Source organism: Coturnix japonica, chromosome 3 (genome assembly GCF_001577835.2).
Source record: "Coturnix japonica isolate 7356 chromosome 3, Coturnix japonica 2.1, whole genome shotgun sequence".
Lineage (NCBI taxonomy): Eukaryota > Metazoa > Chordata > Aves > Galliformes > Phasianidae > Coturnix > Coturnix japonica.
In genome coordinates this window covers 94,882,651-94,906,079 of record NC_029518.1, presented here as the reverse complement: position 1 = coordinate 94,906,079, position 23,429 = coordinate 94,882,651, and the positions used below count along the sequence as shown (strand labels likewise).

Below are 23,429 nucleotides of genomic sequence, written 5' to 3'. Positions count from 1 at the left end.
TGCCAGAGTGAGTTGCCTCCATTTAATTTCCATTGTGCAAACTGTGTGTTCCATTGCAGGATGCTGCAAATCTTTATGCTAGGATAAGATTTTACCAGCACGTCTATATTTGACATGGAGCAAACAGAAAGAGTGTGTATGAAAGTGCTAAATTAGTTTTAAGGTCATCATGATCTGATTTAATTAAGCCATTGACCATAAGGGATACGCAGTTAATAATCCATGGATAAAGATTCATTTTAGACAATGTCACAAGTACAGATGTCAATTTTTTTTTTTTCCTTCTTAAAGATAATGTGGCAGGGATACAAATAGCTGCTCTAAAATGAGTCTGGGAGACAGTGGAAAATAATGTGATTCTTAGGCTTCAATATTTCCATGTAATGGCACATTCAGTCAACTAGGACTGAGTTGAACAGTGATTACTCAAAATCGTACCGCAAAAACAGAAGCCCTCGTAGCCCATTTAGGGCTTTTGTTCTCCATATTGGTAAAATGCAATATGACAACATTCAATGAATCCACAGCTACAAATCTGTCTCTATAAAATGATTCATTGACAGGTGATTTCTCCCTTTGTAACATGTCCCTCAAATCCTCACTGTCCAAAGTTGGGGAAAGTACGAGTGGCAAAAGGGATATAACTGGTGGAAATAGAACAAGCTAATGTGCTTAATGAAAATGCATTAATGAGTTCCCAAGTAATATCGCTGGAAGTAATTAACATACTCATAAATGAAGGAAAAGCAAGAGGGAGGCAAACTTGAACTGAAAAAAATGGGTGAAGTCCCTTATAATGAGTGTGGAGAACTGCATTTTACAATGCTCTAAATTAGTTACTGAGAAATTGAATTCATCTACAACAAAGCGATCAAAGGGCAGAAAAATAATGAGATTAAACAACACGGTGCTGGGAACGTTCAAGAGGACAAACCTATATTGGGCTGATTCATAAAGTTTGGTACCAAAGCAGAAACTACTGATGCATGTTTGACTACACAAACAGCTCTTCCAAGGAAAACACATTGTGCTGCATCTCTTGCAACTGCCCACAGCAAAACTGATTGGTAGAATGTCATGCTGTATGAAGAGTTCCATACACTGATTGTTGGTTATGCTTTGCCAACTAATCTAATGCATAATTTGGAGTTTGGTAATTCAATTTTTTTTTCTTTGTGTGTGCTGTTATATTTTAAAACTGGTTAAGAAATTAATTAAATTGGTTAGAAATTTTGCAGGCCGCTGTCTTCAAGACAGGCACGTTGCTGTTAATGACTTTCTGATCATCCTGATATGTTTTCAGACAAATGAATACGTATCCTTCCAATTTGCTGGGGGTTGGATGTGGTTGAGGCTCTTATCTATAGCAATACTGGCAAAAGAGTCAAACTGCAATAGCAAACAGCTCCTTCTCTGTTGAGTTTCACTGTGGGGACCTCAGGCCTCCTGCATCCCATTTTTCACCCACATTCACCAGTTACGCTCTGCAGTGACAGAACTGATCTTTCTGTCTTCTGCTCTCTTTCACCTGTTACCTGGAAATCGAAATTGATTGGTTTCACCTCATCTGCTGAAAGCCAAAGGCTGCATGTCTATGCGACACAGCTGCAAGTGGGGCAGCTTAATGCAATGCTCATCTTGAGTGTCCCTTGGTTTCAAAAGTCAGTGAACCATAAAGCAGGTGGAAGAAGGTTCATCATCCAGTCAACACTACCACCCAACCTTGGTTTTACACAGGCTGTTCAATGAAATAATACCCTTAAGTGCCAAACTTACTCCTGCTGTTGAAAAAGAGAAGGAAGTGTCTTCATGGCTTCCTGATACCTAATTTCAGTCTGCTCTCTCTCTGTTATGTATGGAGTTGTAGAAGATAATAAAGTCACCTCTGCACCTTCTACAGGATGAACTAAGTAGTGTAAGCTCTTTAAGACTCCCACCACAAGGGCGACTTCTATCTTTCAAATCAACTCTCAATGTGTTTACACAGGGATTGGCACCAGATTAACTAAATTGTCTTAAAAATGAACAAAGTTTAATATTCGCAACCTTTGTAAGGACTGGAAACAACTTCAACCACTTTGCTTCTCTGCCCTCTGCTCCTTCCATTCTCTGTTCCTCCTCCAGTGCTGCCGTCACTGGAGCTGGTGAGGCTCTTTGGCTGCTCAGTGCTGTTCAAAGGCCAGCAGGGAGGGAACTGATTTAAAAAATAATCACTTTGATCTCTTTCCATTAGTCAAGCTTTGCATTTGATTCCCCTGTTTGAAGACATAGATGGAGACTTAATGGGAGCTGGCTTTGAGCCATGCCAAAGTTTTTCTTCCTTCTCCTCCAATGCTCCCTCTAGTCTCAGTGTGTCCATTCCTGTCCTTGGCTAAGGGCCTACAAAGCCCATCCAACTTGCTGAACTTGAAACTTCAAGGACATTTCCCTTCATGTTACGGACTCTTGGTTTTGCAGTCCTTGTATGCTATGGACTGTGTTGTCTCACTTGACCCTAGTGCAGGCACAATGCTCTGCTTTATGTTTTATTTATATGCCCCCGATACGGCAAATGAACTGAACCCAGCAGAAAATGCAGCCCAGGTGTGAAGAAAACACACTCAGAAATAACCTTGCTACTTTTCGAAACTCTCCAAGCTCAGAATTTCATCTGCAGGCTTGGATCTTCCTTTTGCTTCACTCCTTTGGTTTAGCACCTCCTCTCTTCTTCTTCCCCTCTGACCTTGATACTAACTGCAGAAAAGCCCTTCACTTCAATATGTGCCACATGCTTCCTTGCCTAGTTGACTTTTGATCTCCTCAGTATCTGAAAATAGTACTTTCCCCCCCCCAAGAGTCTCTTAATTTCTCTCCTTCTAGGTTAAACAGTATCTTCATTTGCTCCTTATAAAATCCTTGCATCATGGTCAGTAGCTTACAGACATGCACTCTCCAGTTTCTTATACATTATTTAATTCTGTTTGCAGGAAAGCTGCAATTCAAAATGAAGCTGTGCAGTGTCATATTGATCTGCTCTTGAGATGATTCACATGTTGTTTAAAACCGTACTAATGGTTTACTATTTTTTGCCTTTTTTATATTCTTTTGACTGTTCTGAGGAGCTTAAGAAACTACTCTTGCACACAAGGCTATATATTTAATTTTCTTAAGATGTCAATAAAACAGTGGGTTCTGAAGCAGTTTATAAAGCTTATAAGGCTTATTTCTTACACTGAATTTTTTAGACTGTATTCCAAGTATACACTGGCAGCTGAAGTAATCTCCCAGTTTTAGACAACCCTATTGTAAGAGTGCTGTCAGGTCAAGGGGATTCATCTTCTTCTGTCCTTCAAACAGATAATAACCACAAAGCACCCACATTTCCACACTTTTAGTCACATACATTGTCTTGTCAGCATAAGCAGTCTTCTCGCCTCTCAAATTGCATATATTACAAGGCCCATCCATTATCTAAAATCCTACTTCGTGGATCCACTTCATTTCTCCGCCTCCCAACCCAAGTCATATCTCAGAAGGAGACAGAAAGTGTAATACCCTCTTGCCTAATACCTAATGACTCGCTCCCTGTCACACTGAAATTTGCCACAGGGGCTTGATTGAGAACTGCGGTCACGCCGTTATTTTCCTAAACAGCCATTTCAAAAACATAACTCTCCCTGAACGTATACCCATGTATATTCACAAGGATGGGCTTATAACTCAGCCAGTCTGGCAGATGCATATTGTTTTAAGATGAGTAATAGAAGATTCCTACCTGTCTGTTTATGATAGTCCCGTAATACAGAACCTTACTGCCTCTTTACAAATCGATAAAGGGTAAAAAATCTCAACTATATTGAAGCTGATGAGAAGACACCCACTGATTTAAGTGGCACCAGCATTCCTTGTTGAGGCTGCCACCCTTCAGCATCAATGATGCAAGTGAGAGTACAGACAGACGAGCTCAGGAGTTGATGCCATAAATCATTAGGAGTTCGATGGTCCCTACTTGCTTTAATGCTTTCTAATGGTGCAGTAGATGTGTTCAGTGCAATCAGGTAATGGCATGTACAGCTCAGATGGTTTGAGACCTGTTTTACATATGAAGTGGAATAAAAGTACTCTTGTAATATTTTAACCATTTAGGATGAAATATTCCAACGTTTCCCAAAAAATGAAACAGGTGGAGGACAAGAAGAAAACTGGGAGAAAATATTTTCACCTTCTTCAGAGACCAGCTATAGCAAGAAACCCTGCAGACCCCATGTGCGTGGGCTGCTGACTGGTGAAGTCAGGGTAAGTCACTGAGAACCAGAAATGTGCCCTCCACAATGCCATCGAAAATACACTGAAATCTGGCCTTAGCTGGGCATATAATACTTGATCTGGAGGAGTAAGAAGAAAGCAAAATGCTGCTGGTAAAGATAAGATGGGTGTGCATGAAAGAAGGTGGGAGATGGCCCGGAGGATGTCCAGTGCATTGCTCTGTGTGATGGCACAGTTCAGGACTGTATCATTCACCAGGCCTGGCTAAATCCCCATAGCTCTACTGGGGTGGATAACAGGGTGATGATGCCCCATTTAGGATGAAAAACAATCAAAACGAAATTGTGGCCTTGGAATTCAACACTGAGGGACAAAACCTGCAAAGGTAAATGTAGTTTTTGGCGTCACATAACTTGGAGAATGTGATCACGTCACATTATTGTTATTTGTAATATGCTTTTGTAAGACCTGCTGGAATGACAGAGAGGTTCCCTTCCAGAGTGTTGGAACTGGAACACAGAATATCCTGTGCTGGAAGGGACCCATTGGGATCATTAAGTTCAACTCCTGGCTCCACACAGGACTACTCATAAATCTCAAGTGTCCTATCCAAAACCCCAGCGCAACAGTCAAAGAGGAATATTCAGCCCACACAGAAATATGAGGGAGAAAGCCAGCTCCTTGTAGCTCTCATTGGGGGGAAAAAAGAGAGGGCAAAGTAAAGGAGTGAGTATGAATTGTGCAAACAACAACAGACAACTGAGCAAGTACAGTGATGATATTCTGTATGTTAATGCTTTGTTTTGTTTGTCCAAAGGACTAACCCCAAATTCAGACGGCGTCTCTGCTGGCAAAAGTGAATACAGTGATTCCCATTCTTCAATTACTGAACACTCAAAAAAACTGGCTGCCTGGCCCAAAAAGGGACTGCTTTTGTCTGAAAAGGCATGAGTTTGCTCAGTACGGCTATGAAGATTATCTTTTTCTCACCTGCATTTCTACAGCAGACCCCTGAAACATCCTTTTCAAAACACATGGCTTCAGCATAGGCTTGTTTGCTTCTGTAATTCCCCACTGTCGTACAAAGAATAAGAAAGGGAACATCCAAAAAGCTCTCTCATTTCTTGGCATAACCCAAAAGAGGCCGCGTTGCACTTTTTCCATGGCTGCATTTCACAAGTCACTTTATAGACAATAGCAGATTAATTATAACCACAGGCTTAGCAAATCCCCATGACAAGACAACCTTATTGTAGTAGAGACAGTGTGCACTGAAATGATAGGGAGGAAATCTACTACTTTCCTACACAAAAGACTCTTGGTGGGGTGGTTACAAGTGCAAGCTATCAGGGCTGCTCACACTGAGCTGTGCTGGGTATGCCAAGGGCCTGAGAGTGACTTTGCAGAGTGCAATGTCATTTGTGGCAAGGGCCTGGGTGACAGCAGTGATAGGGAAAGAGAGGGGGCAACTTTGCTCCATCTGGGGTGTATTCAGCTGGCCAACACTATGGATGCTTTGCTAAAGCAAGGCCATGAGAATCGGAGCAAAGGAAGGAATGAGGCTCTGGGAAAAATGAAAAGGAGGACTTTAATGAAGGACATTTATCAAAACATCTCTCTGTGGTAGCGTTATTTAGATGCTACTCTGTATCAAGAGACGGAATGGAAGACTGTTTATCTCTCCTGAGCTTGATTCTTCCCACATTCAAGACAAGACTTTTCTTAGCTAAAGATTTTCCAGCCTACGTTACAAGACAAACGCCTTCAGAAATCAGAAAATAAATACAGAAATAACTGCATAAAACAGTGAGAATTTCTTCAAAGCAAGTCTCAAGGGCAGTGCCCACTTTTAAACTCAGAGTAAAGAGTGAAGCAACACTCACGTGTTGCATTCACTGCTATTATTTGTTATTTATTATTCATTCTTTGCTGCCTGGAGCATCACCAAAGTCAGCTGCCCATGCCTGGGCTGGGAGGGAATATTACCTGCAGACCTCATCCCTCAGCACACGTCCTTTCAGTGGCTATTTTGTCATACCCTTCTCTCTTGATAAAATAGTGTTGGAACTGTGAAGACCGAGAAACACAAAACTAAGGGCATATGCGAACGGTGATCACTCAGCACCAGATAGACCATCCTGGCCATGCATAAGACAGGTACCATCTGCTCTCTGTCTGCTTGCCTCATCCTCTACAATTTCCAGACCTGCAGTGTCATACAGAGATGTTTTCCTTCTGTAGCCTTCAATAACTGGCCTCTCCCATGCACGGAACTACACAGAAATCCTTCAGCAAAAAAAAAGTGATCACATGTTTGTACCAAGAAATAGATATAAAGAAAGAAACTTCTGGATGTTTTAGAATTTCCTGAGTGCTTGACACTGAAACATGACAAAGGTGACCTCTTGATTGGCTTTGGTATCCAGCACTTTGTAATACATGCTAATAAAACCCTCGAACACAGAACCCTCAACTTCTGTATAAATGGAATATAAATGTGGCAACCTCCAAACACAGAAATAATAGATAGAGAGCACCTTTTATTCTACTGTTTTGAAAAATACTCTTTCATTTATTTTATTTTATTTTATTTTATTTTATTTTATTTTATTTTATTTTATTTTATTTTATTTTATTTTATTTTCATTTATTTTATTTTATTTTATTTTATTTTATTTTATTTTATTTTATTTTATCTCGTTTTGGATTCTCTGTTAAGGCAACTTGTACTGGAAACAGCCTGCCTCAAAATATTACTGAAGAAGCATTCAAATTCAGCACTTAAAACTGACTAAAAGACAGAAAACTCCTATTTTTGGTTGCCAGATTCAGTAAGAGAAAACATTTCACAAGAATGTTATCACCCATCTATTGTCACAGTGCACTTTTATGTGTTTGGGTAAGGCCAGGGACATATGGATCTTTTTGGAATGGAGTATTCTTATACTGCATTTCAGTATTCAGTGGTTTCTATTTTTTAATGAGAACATTGATATGCACAGGAGTTATTAGGTTTCTATTGAATGTTGTGGTTGACATGATATCAGTTTTGGGACTCTACTCTGTAAAATCATTCTTTTGTGCTTCTGTTCCTTCCTTTTTTTAAGCTTTTTGTGAGAGCAGGAAATATCTGGATTCTTCTTGAAAAGAGAAGCCTCCATTCTCTCCCATCTCTATCCAGCCTCTCAGCCAGGAATTCAAACCTGTTTCCATTTACTGCTTGTTTTACTCTGAGCTTAGCAGGTCCCAGCTCCAGGTCAAGAGCACCAAAGGGCCTTCCTTCCAGCCAGGTCAGAGCTGAAATGCTTTACCAGGAGGGTGCAGCTGTGAAATTTACTTTGCTGTTGTTTTTCTTAGTTAAATAAAAACCAAGCAAAAAACAAAACAAAAACAAAAAACAACCCAACAACAAACAAAAGGATTTTTGAGGTCTTCTAAGACTTCCATCAGTACCAAATTCAAAGGACATTTATTAGTCCATTGAGTTCATTGTATAATCTGTGTGAAGTGCCCAAAGAAGCTTAATTCCTCCCTTTCCTCCCCTGAGCAAACCAACAAACAATCTGTCAGCTCTCGTCTTTGGTTTTGAAACAATGGTTTCCACTGAAGCTTTAAAAGAAATCTAATCCTGCATATTTTTCCTCCTTTCTTAGCTGTTATGAAAGCTTATTTTAATGCATACGACACATTTCGACATGTCCTTTAAAAGGAAAAGCATTCTCTAAGCACAGCAAGAAGTCAAAGCACCAGCACACCACCGCTTTTCTTCCTTTTTACCTTTCCACATGGTCAACGTTGCCTGCCACGCCGACCCCTCCAATGGTATAAATCTTCCCGTCGTACACCAGACTGTTATGTCGACACCTGGGGACTGTCATTCGGGACACGAGGTTCCAGTTATCAAGCAAGGACATATAACACCAGACATCAGCGAGTGTGACACCCGACTCCATGCCGCCTGGCACCGACGTGTGGGTGAGGGGAAGAAAAAGGGGAGAAAGTACATGAGCTCCTGGAACGGCAGCAGCTTGGCACACAGCAATCAAAGCCAGTTACAAAGTAAAAACTCTTCAAATGACATTTGACTAATTAAAATAAATCACCCTCAATACCGAGCATCTGTTCCGATGATGCATGTCTGTGTCATTTATTCATGCGTCCCAAAGGCTGTTCTTTTATTTATTTATTTATTTTCGCTGGATGACATGAAGAAATCGAGATGTCAGACTTCAAGGGACAAGCACGTAAGGGGATAGACCCTTTCCAGTGTTCATAAATAACTTCCAGTCTCTTAAATTACTGCAACACTTGCACGGAGGTGTTATGAGGCACAGCCTATCTGGGATGCAAGACACAGTCCAGAATGAAATCTAAATGCTTCATACAGTGATGGATCAAAGCAACATATACATGGGCAGAACAGATTCAGTGCTTGCACTGTAGGCTTAATGCTTGATTTTCAAGGACAAAATTCTTATTTATTTTCATTTGCTGATAAATGGAAGAACCAGCTGTACTGTTCCTGCAAAACAGTTTAAGATGATGCTCAAGTGAAATCACAGGATTATAGAATGGTTTGAGTTGAAAGGAACTTTAAAGACCATTTAGTTCCAACCGTCTGCCCTAGGTAGGGCTGCCACCCACTAGCTCAGGCTGCCCAGATCCTACCCAACCTGCCCTTGAAGGCCCATAGGGATGGGGCATCCACAGCTTCTCTGGGCAGCCTTTGCAAGGGCCTCATTGTTTCTTCTTTATATCTAATCTAACTCTCCTCTCTTTTAGTTTAAAGCCCTTTCACTGCACTTCCTAATAAAGAGTCTCTCCCTGTCTTTTCTTTAGGCCCCTTTAGGCACTGGAATGCCATGATATATCCCTAAAGCCTTCTCTTCTCCAGGCTGAGCAACCCCAACTCTCTCAGCCTATCTCCATAGCAGAGATGCTCCAGTCCTTTGAACATCCTTATGGACCTCCTCTGGCTCCACTCCAGCAGCTCCATGTCGTTTCTGTGCTGAACAGTGTAGGTGGGGCCTCACACATTTCTTTTGATGCAGTCCAGGATATGGTTGGATTTCTGCATATGTATATTGGCAATTTTTAAACTCCCAGTGGAGCTACTTATTTCATACCTCGCTATCCCAATTTTGGAGAACAAGCAGGCAAAATGATTTATCTGAGACCACACTAGGAGTCTGGTGGAGCCAGGGAAAGAAACAAGTCTCTCAGTTCTGTGATTTAATGACAAACCCAGGCTTTCTCCTTGCTATTTCACTCTCCAAACCTATAATATGCACTGCGGAGTCCAGTTCTTTGAGCTTGCAGGAATTCATAGCCATTTCTATTGGTTTCCCTTCACTTTTTCCTATGTCTTGTAACTTTGAGCAAAGCAAAATATCCACTGACGCTGTGCTGGGTTTCCAGCCACGCAGGACTTCCAGTTCTCCTATTTTATTCATTGAATACCACCAACTTGTTCATCCAAATTCAGAGGAAAGAGCTGAAACAAACTTTGAATTCAGGACTCAATGGCTTTTGCCAGCAGGTAAGGCACAATCTAAAATATCTCTACATATTGGAAAGTGCTCCAGCTAAGAATAACTACAAGTCAGCACCTCACAAAAGCCTCCATAGAAGGCATTCGCTCCAGCACCAAAAAAAGAGCATGGGCAGAAAATGTCAAAAAAATAATTTCCAATCGATCCTTAGGGCTTCTATGCAGTATTAATGGAATTTAACACCACAGGCAGCAATTTACTGTGGAAAATGTAGTGAGGTGACACCAGAAGGGAAAGGCAACAGCTGTAACCTCTTATTGGTACTGCCTGGTGCACCTCCATCTTTGGATCCCACACACCTGCACCTTCCTGCCCAGGCTCTTTCCTTCATCCCCAAACTTCCTCACTGCTGCCATCAGAGCAAGCTGTAGCCCGCTGGCAATTGCTTTTTGCCCTCCAGCCAAGCAGAGGTACCACAAGACTGCAAATAACCAGACACTGCCAGGCTACAGGCACAGAGCAGAAAGCTACTTCGGGAGTTAAAGCCTTTTAAGGAGCGTGGTCTCAGTTTCATTGAAACTAAGAAGATTATAGGGCTAGTGACTACTGTCAAAAGAGAGGTTTCAACAACAAGTACAAGAAATGAATGCCCCTGTAAGCAAATACTGTAAGTGTAGGTCACATATTCAGCAGTTCAGCCTGTCTGTCTCAAATTCCATAACCCACCATTTAGACTCAACTACAGCCAATATTTTAAATTGTGTTACTATGGCAGTGGAACCTCTTTGCATGCTTGATGGTTGTCAGGCCTATTTTCTTGACGTTGCGACAGCAAAACATTGCTGTTGACTGTTCTGAGAGAACGCTAGCGTGGTGGAGAAATGGAGAATGATAAAAGCATGGAAATCCCCTTTCCCAACCTCTCTCTCACTTGTCTTTTTTCATTTTATCCCCCAGGAACAACGTATCATTCTTTGCAAGTGCTGCCTGTGTTATAAGGAGGAAGCTTTTCTCCCAGCCCCAAATATTTCTTGCTCACCTGAAAGATAAATGTTGTCTCCGGCGCTGACCACGCTGAAGAACTCCCGATCATAGAAGGGCAGGCTGGCCAAAGGGTACCACTTGTTGTTTTGAGGATTTAAGCAAGTGACCGCTGTTAAAGCACGTTGGTTCATGCCAATCATCTGACGGCCCCCAACTAAGACTATCACCTCCGCTACACCTAGGATTCAAAAAGCAGAAGTAAAAAAGTGACACCTCTGTACTAGGCAGGAGCCTATAAAAAACACTCAGCAGTCAGAGCAGCTGCAATGTATTGTATATACATCTGTCTTTGTGCAATCAAACCAGGAAGAGTGAGAAAAAATGGAGAACTTGAGGGGAGAGTGTGGGGTGAGCATTCTGGGGGAGGCAGCGCATCATCTGGACAACATTCTAAAGGGGAAAGAAGTAAAAAAGTTCTTCTCATGTAAAGATGCCCGTTGACTTCACCAGTCTTTGGGTGAGACCCACAGGTAATAAATCCTTGTTCCACTGGAAGGACATGAGAATTTTCTTAAGGGCGGTGATATCATTGGAGCTTGACTGTTATCCAGATAAGGTAGGTTTGGATTGAGCCTACAGAAGAAAAGGTTGCTCTTTTGCAGCACACTATGCCTATGGCTACTTATTCTTCATCCTGACTTTCTTTCTCCATATACTTGCTTGGATACTTTTCAAGGGTCTTTTCAGGTGCTTTTTCTGGAGAAACTAGGTTTTCCATAGGCAGGTAACACTTCCTCAAGCCCCTAACAGGGGTCTTAAAGACTGTTAGAAAACACAACAGAAAGAGCTTCTGCTCCATTACAGTTATTAACTGAGATTTATCTGTGCTTGAACCAGCTTCCCCAGGCCCATAGCACACAAGGTGTGTGGCAAGCCAAGTTCTCTGCTGGGGCAAGTGGACAAAACTTTGCAGGTCAAATTTCTACGTTTTTTGCTCCCACTTGACTCCCAGTCAGGAATACATTAAATCTGACCCACAGGGTTCTCCAGACTCATCACTGCAGTGGATTGCAACTGTGGGTCACAGTTTAACTCCAGGATGTTTTCTGCCTCTAACCCCCAAGTGCCAAGTGCTGGGGATAATTTGGATGTAGTGCTTAGCAAGAAGTGTTTAAATTGTAAGGCTCAGTGCAATCTGTTGCCAGGAAGGGCAGACTCAGAAGCAGGAGCATGAACTGGAAGGAACTGCCACTTCAGGAGCTCTGCTTGTGGCCAGGGCCATTGCTGTGATCTGTTATGGTGCCCAGCTCAGAGACAAGTGCATCCAGGTGCCCAGAAGTGAGGCTGACAGCCAGAGAGATCAGGAGCTTCAGCACTGAGCAGTACTTCAGAGGACTGGATTATCACTGTTTTTCATTAGCTCTTTAAAATACATATATTTTTGCCATTCAAACAAGGTTACTCTCTTACAAGTTATTAAGCAAAAGTGTTGCAGAGTTTTAAATAAATATTTTTCAGTAACAAGAGATCATTATTTTTGCAACATACCAGCAAATCTAATCACCTGAGCACAACATAACTTGATTATAATCAATGACCTCGAGAGGGCATGTGACATGCTGCAGTGAGTCCACAAAGGATGTTTAGAGATCCTTTGTGCCTACATGAATGCCGCTGATATGCAAAATAACACGATTCTATATAATTAGGCTCTGACCTAAAAAACTATAATCACCCTCTCTTACCCTGCGAGAATCACTTTTCCCTCATCAACAAGCTTCTGGAAATGGTTCATATTACACCTACAATTTTATATACATAAAATAATCACTTTTCAAAAATCCCTTCAAACATCACACCATTAGTCATCTTCAGTGAAAGACTTTTTAGGGTAGATTGTTATTGAAAGTCCTCAACACGTCATCCTTCTGAAAGGTGCCTTGATGAGAGCCTCCAGAAGCAGCAAATGATGCAGTTTGCTGTGCCATCTCAATGCCGTTGCCCCTTGTCTTATCACAGCAACCCTGCTAAAGAGTCTGTCCCCTTCCTTTCTGCAGCCACCCTTCAGATACTCACAGGCTGCTCTCAGGTCTCCCCATAGCTTTCTCTTCTCCATGCTGAACAGCCCCAGCTCTCTCAGCTTGTCCTTGTAGGGGAGGTGTTCCATCCCTTGGATATTTCTAATACTAACATGACACAGTGCTGCCACATCAGGCATTTGGGGTTTTTTTAATGTGTATTTTTCCAAAAAAAGAAAATTAGTGCATTCCTTAGACAAGAAGCTTTTGGAAGCCCTGCAGTTTTCCCTAGATTTTTTAAAGGGATTTTGAACAAGGTTTTTTTAAAGGGGAATTTATCCTGTGTATCCATTTGTTTTGGAGGCAGGAAACTGCCTGAACTGGTACTGCAAGACTGCAAGAATACGTTTCCATAGGGCTGTGAAAGTGAGGCTATATTGTGAACATTCATCAGCTGCTTCTTGCAAGAGGTTGAATGGCAAAGAAGCAAATATTATTATTCACCTCTTACTGCAGCCAGAGAAACTGAGGCACAGAGGGTTTGATGACAGAACAGTGATGGAGCATCACACTGAGCCTCACTGTCTCTGCCAAAGCTTGTAATTCTGTCTGGGGTGGAAGGGATGTCAAACATCACCCAGTCCCAACCCCTGCCATGGGCTGCATCGCCAACCACTACATCAGGCATCAGCTCAGGCTGCCCAGGGCCCATGCGTGGCCTTGAGCCCCTCTAGAGATGGGGCATCCACAGCTCTCTGGGTAGCGGTGCTCTCAGTGAAAAATGTCTCCTTGACATTTAATCTCCCCTCTTTTAGTTTGAAGCCTTTCCCCTCTGTCTTATCACTATCTACCCATGTAAAAAGTTGATTTCCCTCTTGCTTATAAATTCCCTTTTAAATCCAGTTTCAGAAATGTACACCTAAACTCCTACAGTGGGCCACTGGGAGAGGCTCCTACATAGAATGGCCTGGGTTGAAATGGACCACAATGATCATCCAGTTTCAAGCCTCCTGCTATGTGCAGGATTGCCAACCAGAAGACCAGGCTGCCCAGAGCCACATCCAGCCTGATCTTGAAGAGATGGGGCATCCACAACCTCCTTGGGCAACCTGTTCCAGTGCATCACCACCCTCTACATGCTCGAGCAAAACAGAATTGAAAACAGAGCTTAACATTTTGCCAAGCTCATGCTGGAAAGAGACCAAGGTCTGTGCCCCAGCACTAGGCATGTCCTGGCTGTGCCTGGATGCAAGCTGGTGCTGCTGAAGGAAGTTTTGTTTTACCTGCAGAGAGCCTGGGCCGGGTCCTCGGCGTCTGCATCTCCTGCCGGGCGTGCGGCAGCATGTGATAACGCTTGGCTTCGTTCACCAGATCCCGGCAGGCCTCCGAAGACTTTATCAGCTCCTCATTGTCAACAACGTTTAGCAGATAGCTGGGATGGATGAAGGGGAGACGCACCACCGCCAGCAGCTCCGCGGCGTACTGCAAAGGGGGAGAAAAAAACAACTCACTGCAGCCTCCGTTGTTGCAAATTGTCCCTCGTCACCCAACCTGCAGTCGCGTTACCCTTGGAGCTGTCCTGGGGACATGGATTTTGCACCAGTGTTTGTTGCTCAGGTAGGACAGAGGTGATGCAGACGTTGGTGCTCTGTTATCAGGGCCGGATTTGGTCCCAGAGGGAATGAAAACAATCCTCAAAAGGTGGTAACTCGTGTTGTACAGCTGTACGAAGGGCGTTCAGAATAAAAGCTCATTCTGAACACATGCTGTATGTAACACCTTATGCACTGGAGACATGCAGCAAGCTTTCTGAATTAACCTTGAAATGCAGGAGCGACTGTTACAGTGCAAATAAAAAAAGGAGGAAAAAACACAACAACAACAAAAAAGACTTTCCTGGCATTGTGGATGTGAAACAAAAGCTGACAAATAGTGTGGATTTTAACTACCACTATAGGAGACAATGAATAACGCCATCTTTTAATTAATAAGGTTTATTTGTTGGGGAAACAAATAATGTTCTTCTAGATTTTGGAGAAGTCAGACTCCAGAGGGTGCTATACAAATACTGACAGTAAGTTTCATCTTCTAAATAAATACATTAAACCTTAGAGGGCAAAGGACATCTGTGCAAATGAAGCTGTCTGTCACTGAACATGGCTTAAAGGAGAACAAACCCCCAAGAGAGAAAACTGAGATTCAAAAACCAAGAGCCCAAACCCAGAGTATTCTTTCTCTGTATGTGATTCTATCATAATGCACATGGAGTACAGTGAGGAGCTGAATGGGAAAACGTGGTCCTTGAGAAGAAATCCACACAAACAGCAGGCAAGCAAAGGGTGCACAGCAGGAAAAGATAATCTCTTGTAACAGATAGGCATAAAAATTGTGGCCTTCAAAGACCCCACGTGGGACTGAGGTCAGGATGCAAACAAATATTCCTGAGGCCCATAGTCCTGAGACGTGCTGGGCACTGGCAGCATCTGCTGGCCTGCACATGTCTCTGCTCTTCCAGAAGCTCCTTGGCTCTGGCAGGTTTTGAAGCAGCAGGACTGGCCCTCACACACGAGAGCCAAGGTACAGGGACAGGGAAGGGCTGCAGGGAGGCAGGAGAGCTGCAGCCAGCTAATGGGCTCCTCCCTGGGGCTGGCCAGGCAGGTGAGGACACAGTGATGACTGGGACTGCTTCCAGGGCTTCCTCTCTCCCAACTCAAATGGTAAAAGCAGGCTTCATTTGGGAAAAAAACAAGATTTTTCCTTCCAGTTGCAATGAATTCACGTTGTTCTCCTGCCTGAGAGCCATGTCAGCCTGATACAAGCTCAATTAGAGCCAACACTTTACCACCTGCAGTGAGCTGAACCCTACCCGAGCCAGCGGGGATGTGGCAGCAGGGAGATGACCGGGGTCACAGGCTGAACGGGGACAGCAATTTTACCTAGGGCACAATGGGTTTAGGTCTAGCTACCCTGCTGCTGTTCATTGCCAGAGCAGTGATGCAAAAGCCAAGGGAAAATGACAGTGCTTCTCTTCTGAAACAAATCCCCAGTGACTGGTGACCGTGCGGCTGCACCTCCATGCTGTACTGCCAGAATGGCACAGGACCACGTGGCTGGGGCTAAGTAAGGCTTGGGATCACTCCATCAGCCCTCAAAGCAGGAAAAAAGAGGCTCCTCTCTTCTCCCTTGCTGAAATCCATTTCTATTGAGCTTTCTAAGGAGGTGAACTGGCTGCTCCCCTTCCCCAGAGTGACAAATGTCAAGCACTTGGCTGCAGATACCGTAATGCCCTTAAGCAGTAGCTTGTAGGAGAGGGAGCAGTGGACATATGGCAGTGGGTGGCAAAGCTCTGATTTCAGGAAGTGCTTTTTTTAAGAAGGTTGGGGGCGTTTAACCTTACAAGGGAGCCAAGACGAAACGTGGAATCGGGACACAGGAATAATGCGGATAGTCAGTATACAGGGATGAGCCAGACAAGCCCCGGTGGGGAGGTTAATCCCCATCACAGCCTACTTAGGAAGCAGAAAGAGCTGCTAAAGGGCAGTTTAAATAAAGTTGTGAAATACACACACCCATAGCAGAGCAAGCAACTTCCCTTGGCGCTGCGGCACGTGTGAGAGCAGGGCTGTACAAGGAGCAGTTGTACCACAAAGGATAAAGCACAGGCATAGGTGTGCACTGAATTAGGATGAGGGCACCAGGATGTCCCAGAGGTTGGTTTAAATTCATATATCTGGAAGAGAGCAGGGCTGGGCGATTCCTGGATGAGTCCGTTAGCCTCAGGTTGCTCACAATAAATGGCGCATCACTGCTGCATTAGCATGGTGAGCTCTTCCTCTTGCTCGCCCACCTTTCTCTAATGAGATAAGTGAGAAAATGTGATTCTGTTTCTCTCTTTCATTTCCCACTCCTTTCTCTCCTTCTTTGTCTGAATGAGCTCGTGGCTTATTTTGAAGGGGAATAATAATTAGAACATGTTGCTCCCTTTCATCAGCTTGAAAGTTAATGCTACATATCAAAACCCGTGTCACTTTTCACTCTTACTCTCCTCCCTGCATAACCAGCCAGGAAAAGCTCTGTACATGTGTGCGTGCATGCACGGCCATGCGCAGCTGCAATTCAGGCTCGTCCCTGAAGGCATTAAGGGTACACATAATAACAGTGTTTTTTACCAAGGGATTTGAAGAGTATGTACCATCGCGTTGTCTTTAGAAGACAGGAGAGGCTTTTATACACCAATGGCTTTTTGCACCATCTCTTTTAAGCACTATAGTCGAGGGTGAATTTCATTTAGCCTCACTGATTTAAGAACATTCAAGTGATTTAGGCAATCAGCAGCCTTTTTCTTTTGGATTCTCCCTTACAAGGCTTCCTAGCTCTGTCAGCTATGATTGTATTAAATATCCTGCTACTATTATCCTTTTCATTTAAGACTAGAATAAGCACTGTAACGCATTTCAACCTTCTTACCATCTGTTATTTGCTCTCCATTTTTGTCTTTCAGTTGTTCCTTATACAGCTATGGAATGCCTATGGTAGCTCCTGATATTACTATTTTTCATTACAACGGTGTAAATCCTGCACAGTGCTCTTTGCCACATTCTGCAGACAGCAACCTGCACTCCCTGGAGTTGCAATTTGTACCTGCTTGTAACCCTGAGGATATTTTCTTCTCATACTGGGTTGCTGGACATGCTGAAATTGTTCTCAGATCTTTGCTGGGAGTCACTTATGAGTGGCCTACAACCTGCCTTGCACAGAGACCACATAATTCTTAAGGCTGGAAAAGACCACTAACAGCATCCAGCCCAGCCATCAACTCACCCCCACCATGCCCACTGACCATGTCCCTCAGTGCCACACCTCCATGGTTCTTGAACACCTCCAGGGATGGTGACTCCCCCGACCTCTGTGGCCGCCTGCACCAACACCCCAGGTCCTATGTAAACAGATATAATTATGCAAGAACCTAACCAATATATTGTAGAAAATGCTAGGGAAGACTCCGAGCACTTTCATGGCATGGCTTCTCAGTCTTCTCAGTTGTTTTAAACCTCAGCATATCTCACATTGGATCAAAGGAGCTGCTCAGGCTTTACAGAATATCTAGTCCATAAATGCAGTGCTGAGTAGTGATGAAGCTGGATTCCTTTACAGTCCTTTTATGGCCAGGGCAATCTCTCATGGTTGAGGGCACCACTTCCACAGGAGCAAAGGCTTTTTGGAAAGTCACAGGGAAGATGGTAAAGCAGTGACTTTGGAGAGATGCTGTATGGCCAACCTCAAGGCACCTGTTGCACTGATAGCAATTACAGGGTCTTTAACCAGACTACAAGCACAAATGTGTTTCATAAAAAAAGGGAGAGAAAAATTTTGTAGATGATCTTATTTCTCCTTAATTATCTAAACATTTGGGGGTGAGATCCAGATGGATTATGGGGCTTTGGTGGGATCGAGTGTACCTTCAGAAAGTTTACTGATGACACCAACCTAAATGGTACAGTTGACACAACAGAAGGAATCAGTGCCAAGAAAGATCAGGACAGGCTTGAAAACTGAGCCCACATGAACCTACTGAAATTTAACAAGGCAATCCCAGCTATGATTGCAGACTTGGAGGAGAACTCCTTGACAGCAGCCCTGCCAAGAAGTAGTCCTGATGGTCAAAGATCTGGATATCAGCCAGCAGCGTGCTCTCATAGCTCAGAAGGCCAACAATATTCTAGGCTGCATCAACAGTGGGATGGCAGCAGCAGAGAGGTGACTGTCCCCCTCTCCTCTGCCCCTGTGAGGTCCCAGCTGGAGCACTGTGTCCAAGTCTGGGTCCCCAGTACAAGAAAAATATGGAGCTGTTGGTGGGTCCAGAGGGGGGCCACAAAGATGAGGGCTGGAACAACTCTCCTATGAAGAAAGGTTAGGGAACTGGGCTTGTTTAGCTTGGAAAAGAGAAGGCTCTGGGGAGACCTCACTGTGGCCTTACATTATTTGAAGGGAGATTACAAGCAGGAGCAAGACTGAATTTTTACATGGTCTGATAGTGACAGGACAAGGAAGAACAGCTTTAAACTAAAAGAAGGGAGATTTAGGTTAGATGTTAGGAAGAAATTTTTTACTCAGAGGGTGGTGAGGCCCTGGCACTGCTGCCCAGAGGAACTGTGGATTCCCCATCTCTGGAGGTGCTCAAGGCCAGGATGGATCGATCCCTGGGCAGTCTGGGCTGACGGAGGGCAACCCACAGCAGGTGGTTGGGACTGGATGATCTTTAAGGTCTCTCCAGTGTAAGCCATTCTATCATTCTATGGTCCAGGTTCAGTTTCAGACTCCTAACTGGGTACATACATGCGTGTATTTGTCAGCGAGACATGTAAACTCATATAATAATTAACAGTCATCTAGTCAAAACACTTAATGCAGTCCTCAGAGCAACTGCAGCTGACTGAATGCACCACACACCAGGGGAAGCAGAGTATTAATGTCCCATTCTGGCCTAAAGCTGCGAGTTAGCAGCTCCTGGCAAAGGAACAGCATGCCTCAGAGCATGCCACATTAACGTGTCTGCAACGAGATGCCAGCCCAAACTGGAGGGTGATTAATTCGCCTGTCTGGTGAGAATTTTTGCCCCCATTTGCCCTGAGCATTGTGCTCAGGTCACAGTCAAGCTATGAGGAAGCCCACATTACCTTGGGTCATCGCTGACTGAGAGGAATATAAAATCAACACAATTTGCTATGGATTCAAATTGACCTTTTTGGATGTTTAGACTCTATGATAATCTTTTCATTCTCACACAGAAGCGACTCTCATCTTGGCAGGCTGGCCAGACTTAACCAAACTAGACTACAAAACAACTGAAGACTGGTTTTATTCCAAGCTGGTAGTTTTAGTGGGGACATTTACTTTGCTAAACTTTTCTGTGGCATTTCTCCTGCTCATTGTATAGGCATTCTGAATACTTGCAAGTGGGCTTTATTCTGCTGTCTTGTAATTCGCAGTAACAAAACCCTCTTCAGTATCACATTAAAAATGATCTTTTTATTCTCAAATCTCTAATCCAGTACAATCCTCCCAGGTGTTCTCTGAAAGGACTCTCCACGTGCTCCTGTACAGGCTTGAGCTACAATATGCAGTTACTTTCAAAAGGAAATAAGTTTACTTCTACAGAGTCAGATTTCCTACTCCTTAAGTGTTACAGTGGAAAGATCTCAAGATTTTTAACATTTTTGAAGCAATGCCCAGAGAGGTTAAAATAATGCTTCCCCTATGCCTTATAACTCATCTGTCTCTCTTGCTTACTGTTCTTCTTACAAAGGTCCCTTTGTGCTATCTGCCTAAAGAAACATGTTGAAGCCAGAAATGGAAATACAGAAGTTTGACTACCCATGTTCAGGTTTGCTCCAATAAACTGCTGCTTCAGCAATTTGTGCTTAAACTGAAAGAGCTTTGGAACTTAAAATAAGTAGGAACATATTCGATTCATCTGGGAGCGATTGAGGAGATTTGCATCATCCCACAATGGGTTCAGTGGGGAACTCTTTGAATGGATAATGCCATTGGGGATGGTCCTGAATCACAGAATGGCTTGGGTTGAAAGGAACCTTAAAGCCCACCTAGTTCCTACTCTGAACAGCTGAAGCAGCACCAGCTCCCTGCTGCATGAAACTTCTTCAGATTAGGAGAAGGCACTCTTAACTGCAAAAATAAATGGCAAAACCACGTAGATGCCAACCTTTGCTTCCCACCCTGTGGTGGGGCAGTGATCTGCCTAGTAGAATGGCTCCACCCTGGTGGCCCAACCTATTTGCCCTTCCCAGAAATAGCCCTTTTAGGTTGTATTTTCATGGCACTGCTGTGCTATTTGGCAATTAGCGTTCTTGCTTTGATTCATCTAAGCCCTGGGTATTAAAAAGGAATGCTCTGTTTTCAATAACCTCTTGCACATTCATACATCCAGGGTCACATCCAATCCCAGCCTAAGCTCTCTGGTGTGCTTGGTATTTATTCATCACCCGTACTTACTTCTTGGAATTGCAATGTTTCCTTCAGATTAAACCACAGGGTCTGCTAGCATGGTAGCTGACAGCCTCATAATATGCTGAGAGAACCATGTGGCAAAAAACCTGGTTTTCAGCACTGGGCTCACATGGTGACTCGGCAGGGGAATGCCACCTGTATAAATCTGATGCCTAGCAAGAAGAAAAGAGCAGCCCTTCTGTCTTCCTGAAATAAGGTTTCAACGTGACACCTTAGTGGCAGCACAGCTGACTTAATGCTGTAATGTCATCAGCACTGCATAAAGGGAACTGCTGTCCTCCAAACACATACACAAAACAGCATACAGGCAGGCATTTCTAGCAGTAATACAAGGATATTTTTCTTTTGTTTTTTTTCACACATAGAATCACAGAATCATAGAATGGCTTGGATTGGAAGGGATCTCAAGGATTATCAAGTTCCATTCCCCCTGCCACAGGCAGGGTTGCCAGCTGCTAGATCAAGTACTAGATTAGATTGCTCAGGGCCCCATCCAACCTGGCCTTAAACACCTCCAGGGATGGAGCATCCACAATCTCTGGGCAATCTGTTCCAGCACATCACTGCACAGAATGATACAATAGAAAATTCTGAGTTGGAAGGGACCCACAAGGATAATCAAGCCCAACTCCTGGCTCTGCACAGGACAACCCAAAAATCAGACCATATACATAAAGATAAATCATTAATCTATCACAACTGGAATTTATCTTATAGTAAGGCTTAAAAACCCCTCCATATTATCATCTCACTGGCTGAACTTTGCCAAACACTCTAAATTCCCCCAGAGGTCACCGCAATGGTAATTGCCATTTCCTACTCAAACACCAGCATATAAATAGATGCACCGCAAAAGCAGGCTGCCAACAATTCAGTGTCTGAAGCTGGTAAGAAACTCCCAAAATCCAATGAACTCCTGACACACAGAGCCCTTCAACACATTGATGCAAACACTCACATACAGTAATTCTCTGAAATGCTTCTTGGCTATGGCACAAAGCAATTTTCTTTCTGGAGGTTTCTTGCAATGCATGGGAACACAGCTGAGCACCTGTGAGAAGCTTCTTGCATATGGATGTCTTTGTAAGGTTGCTGCTTTAGCGAGAGTTGAAAAATAGTTTGTAAATACATTGGGAAATAACTTGGGAAAGCCACAGAAATTAAGAGACTGAGAGGTCTGGGGCCAGGGAGCTCCTTAATAAACACCTGTATGCAACCGGGCATGGTGGTGACGAGTTGATGGTTGGACTGGGAGTGGTCTTTTCCAACTTTAATGATTCTATGAATTTAAAACTGTTAGAAATAACTCAGTAGGTTTTCATTGACGGGTATCTGTCTAAAAAAAAAAAAAGTTAATAGATTGATGCAGGAGGAATTTAATGAACTGCAAACTTCACCCACATATTCTTTGTGGATCTCCTCTGCCTTTTTAATGTTGCTTCTTCCTCCCATGTATTGCTAAGTGCATATTCCTACGCTGATTCTGCTCCTGCTGCTCCCTTTTCTTCTCCTTCTCTAAGCCTGTACAGGCTCTGAGTGTGTCTGACTGCCACTAGGAAAAGCTTCATTTAAATCTGAGCTCTTTGAGCAGCCTGTCCCTGTGAAATCACAGTGGTTACCGCTCATCCCTTGCGTTTTTCACTTTCAGAGAAATTGGAGCTTCTTGCACTTTCATTATGGCATCTTTTTGAATTCGTCTGCTCTTCCCACAAATGGATTTCAAAGCATTAGGGTAGTCTAGGCTTTTCAAAGGAGTCTAATTGAACTGTAATAGAGTGTTAGTGCCTAATTCACTTAGGCTCCCTTGGAAGCCGTGCCATTCATACTTATTCCAGCACTGCTTTCCTGAAGCTTAATGCTCCTAAATACATTGATTGATCAATTAATTTCCTATTACAATCAACATAAGCGATCTGTACACGCTGGCATTATGTATCAGTGTTTGAATAGATCATTACATCCTTGTCACCACAGAATTCTGCTCATTCCTTCTCTGATTCCTCCTGGTCTTGGAGCGTGTTGGTCTTCTGCATAATGTTGGAGACTCTGTAAAATCTGCATGATGAATTACTCTGCCATCTTAACTGCAGAGCAGAGATCTTCTATTTGCTCTCTCACAGTTACCCACCTGCTTCTCCTCCACAGTTTCTTGTCTCCTGTCAATTCTTTTTAATTCTTAAAATACAGCATTTTTAACATTTTTGTCATAAATTCTCTTCTCCTTCACTTTTCTTTACCCTCACTGCCACATAGAGCACCTTCACATAGGCCTTGTGTTTGCTCAGACTGATTTGCATGGTCTCAGCTTCATCCCCATGGTTCTACAGCTGTCATATCCTCCTTGTACCCTCCCAGACAACTCCTCTCCTTTAGACTTCAAAAACTCACAGACATTTATCCCTCTTTAGCTGTCATTAGGCCAAGTCATGCATATTCACATCTTTTAATCTTTCTTTTTCTCACATCAGTTCCTTCACTCTTTTAATCATTTGTGCTGCTCTTCTCTAAATTACCTCCAATTTGTCTACGCATCTCTGGTTCCCAGGCACCATGAAGATGCTGTTTAGACAAATCCGCCTCTGAGGACACAAGTTCATAGAAGGCTTTTTAATGCCTTTATGGCGGAGACATTTCATTTTGCTGCTGGACATTGTGATTTTAA

General features: G+C 43.3%; 1 protein-coding gene across 5 annotated transcripts in view; it reads right to left on the bottom strand.

The window, feature by feature from the left end:
• KLHL29 (kelch like family member 29) overlaps positions 1-23,429 on the bottom strand; it is a 389,364-nt gene that overhangs the window by 21,024 nt on the left and 344,911 nt on the right. For all 5 annotated transcript variants that reach the window (XM_015859531.2, XM_032443409.1, XM_032443407.1 and 2 more), the window contains 3 exons: positions 14,023-14,221; positions 10,777-10,959; positions 8,023-8,203 (listed from right to left, as the gene is read on the bottom strand). In XM_015859531.2, the coding sequence (XP_015715017.1) occupies positions 8,023-8,203; positions 10,777-10,959; positions 14,023-14,221 (563 nt within the window). The remainder of the gene's footprint in view (positions 1-8,022; positions 8,204-10,776; positions 10,960-14,022; positions 14,222-23,429) is intronic.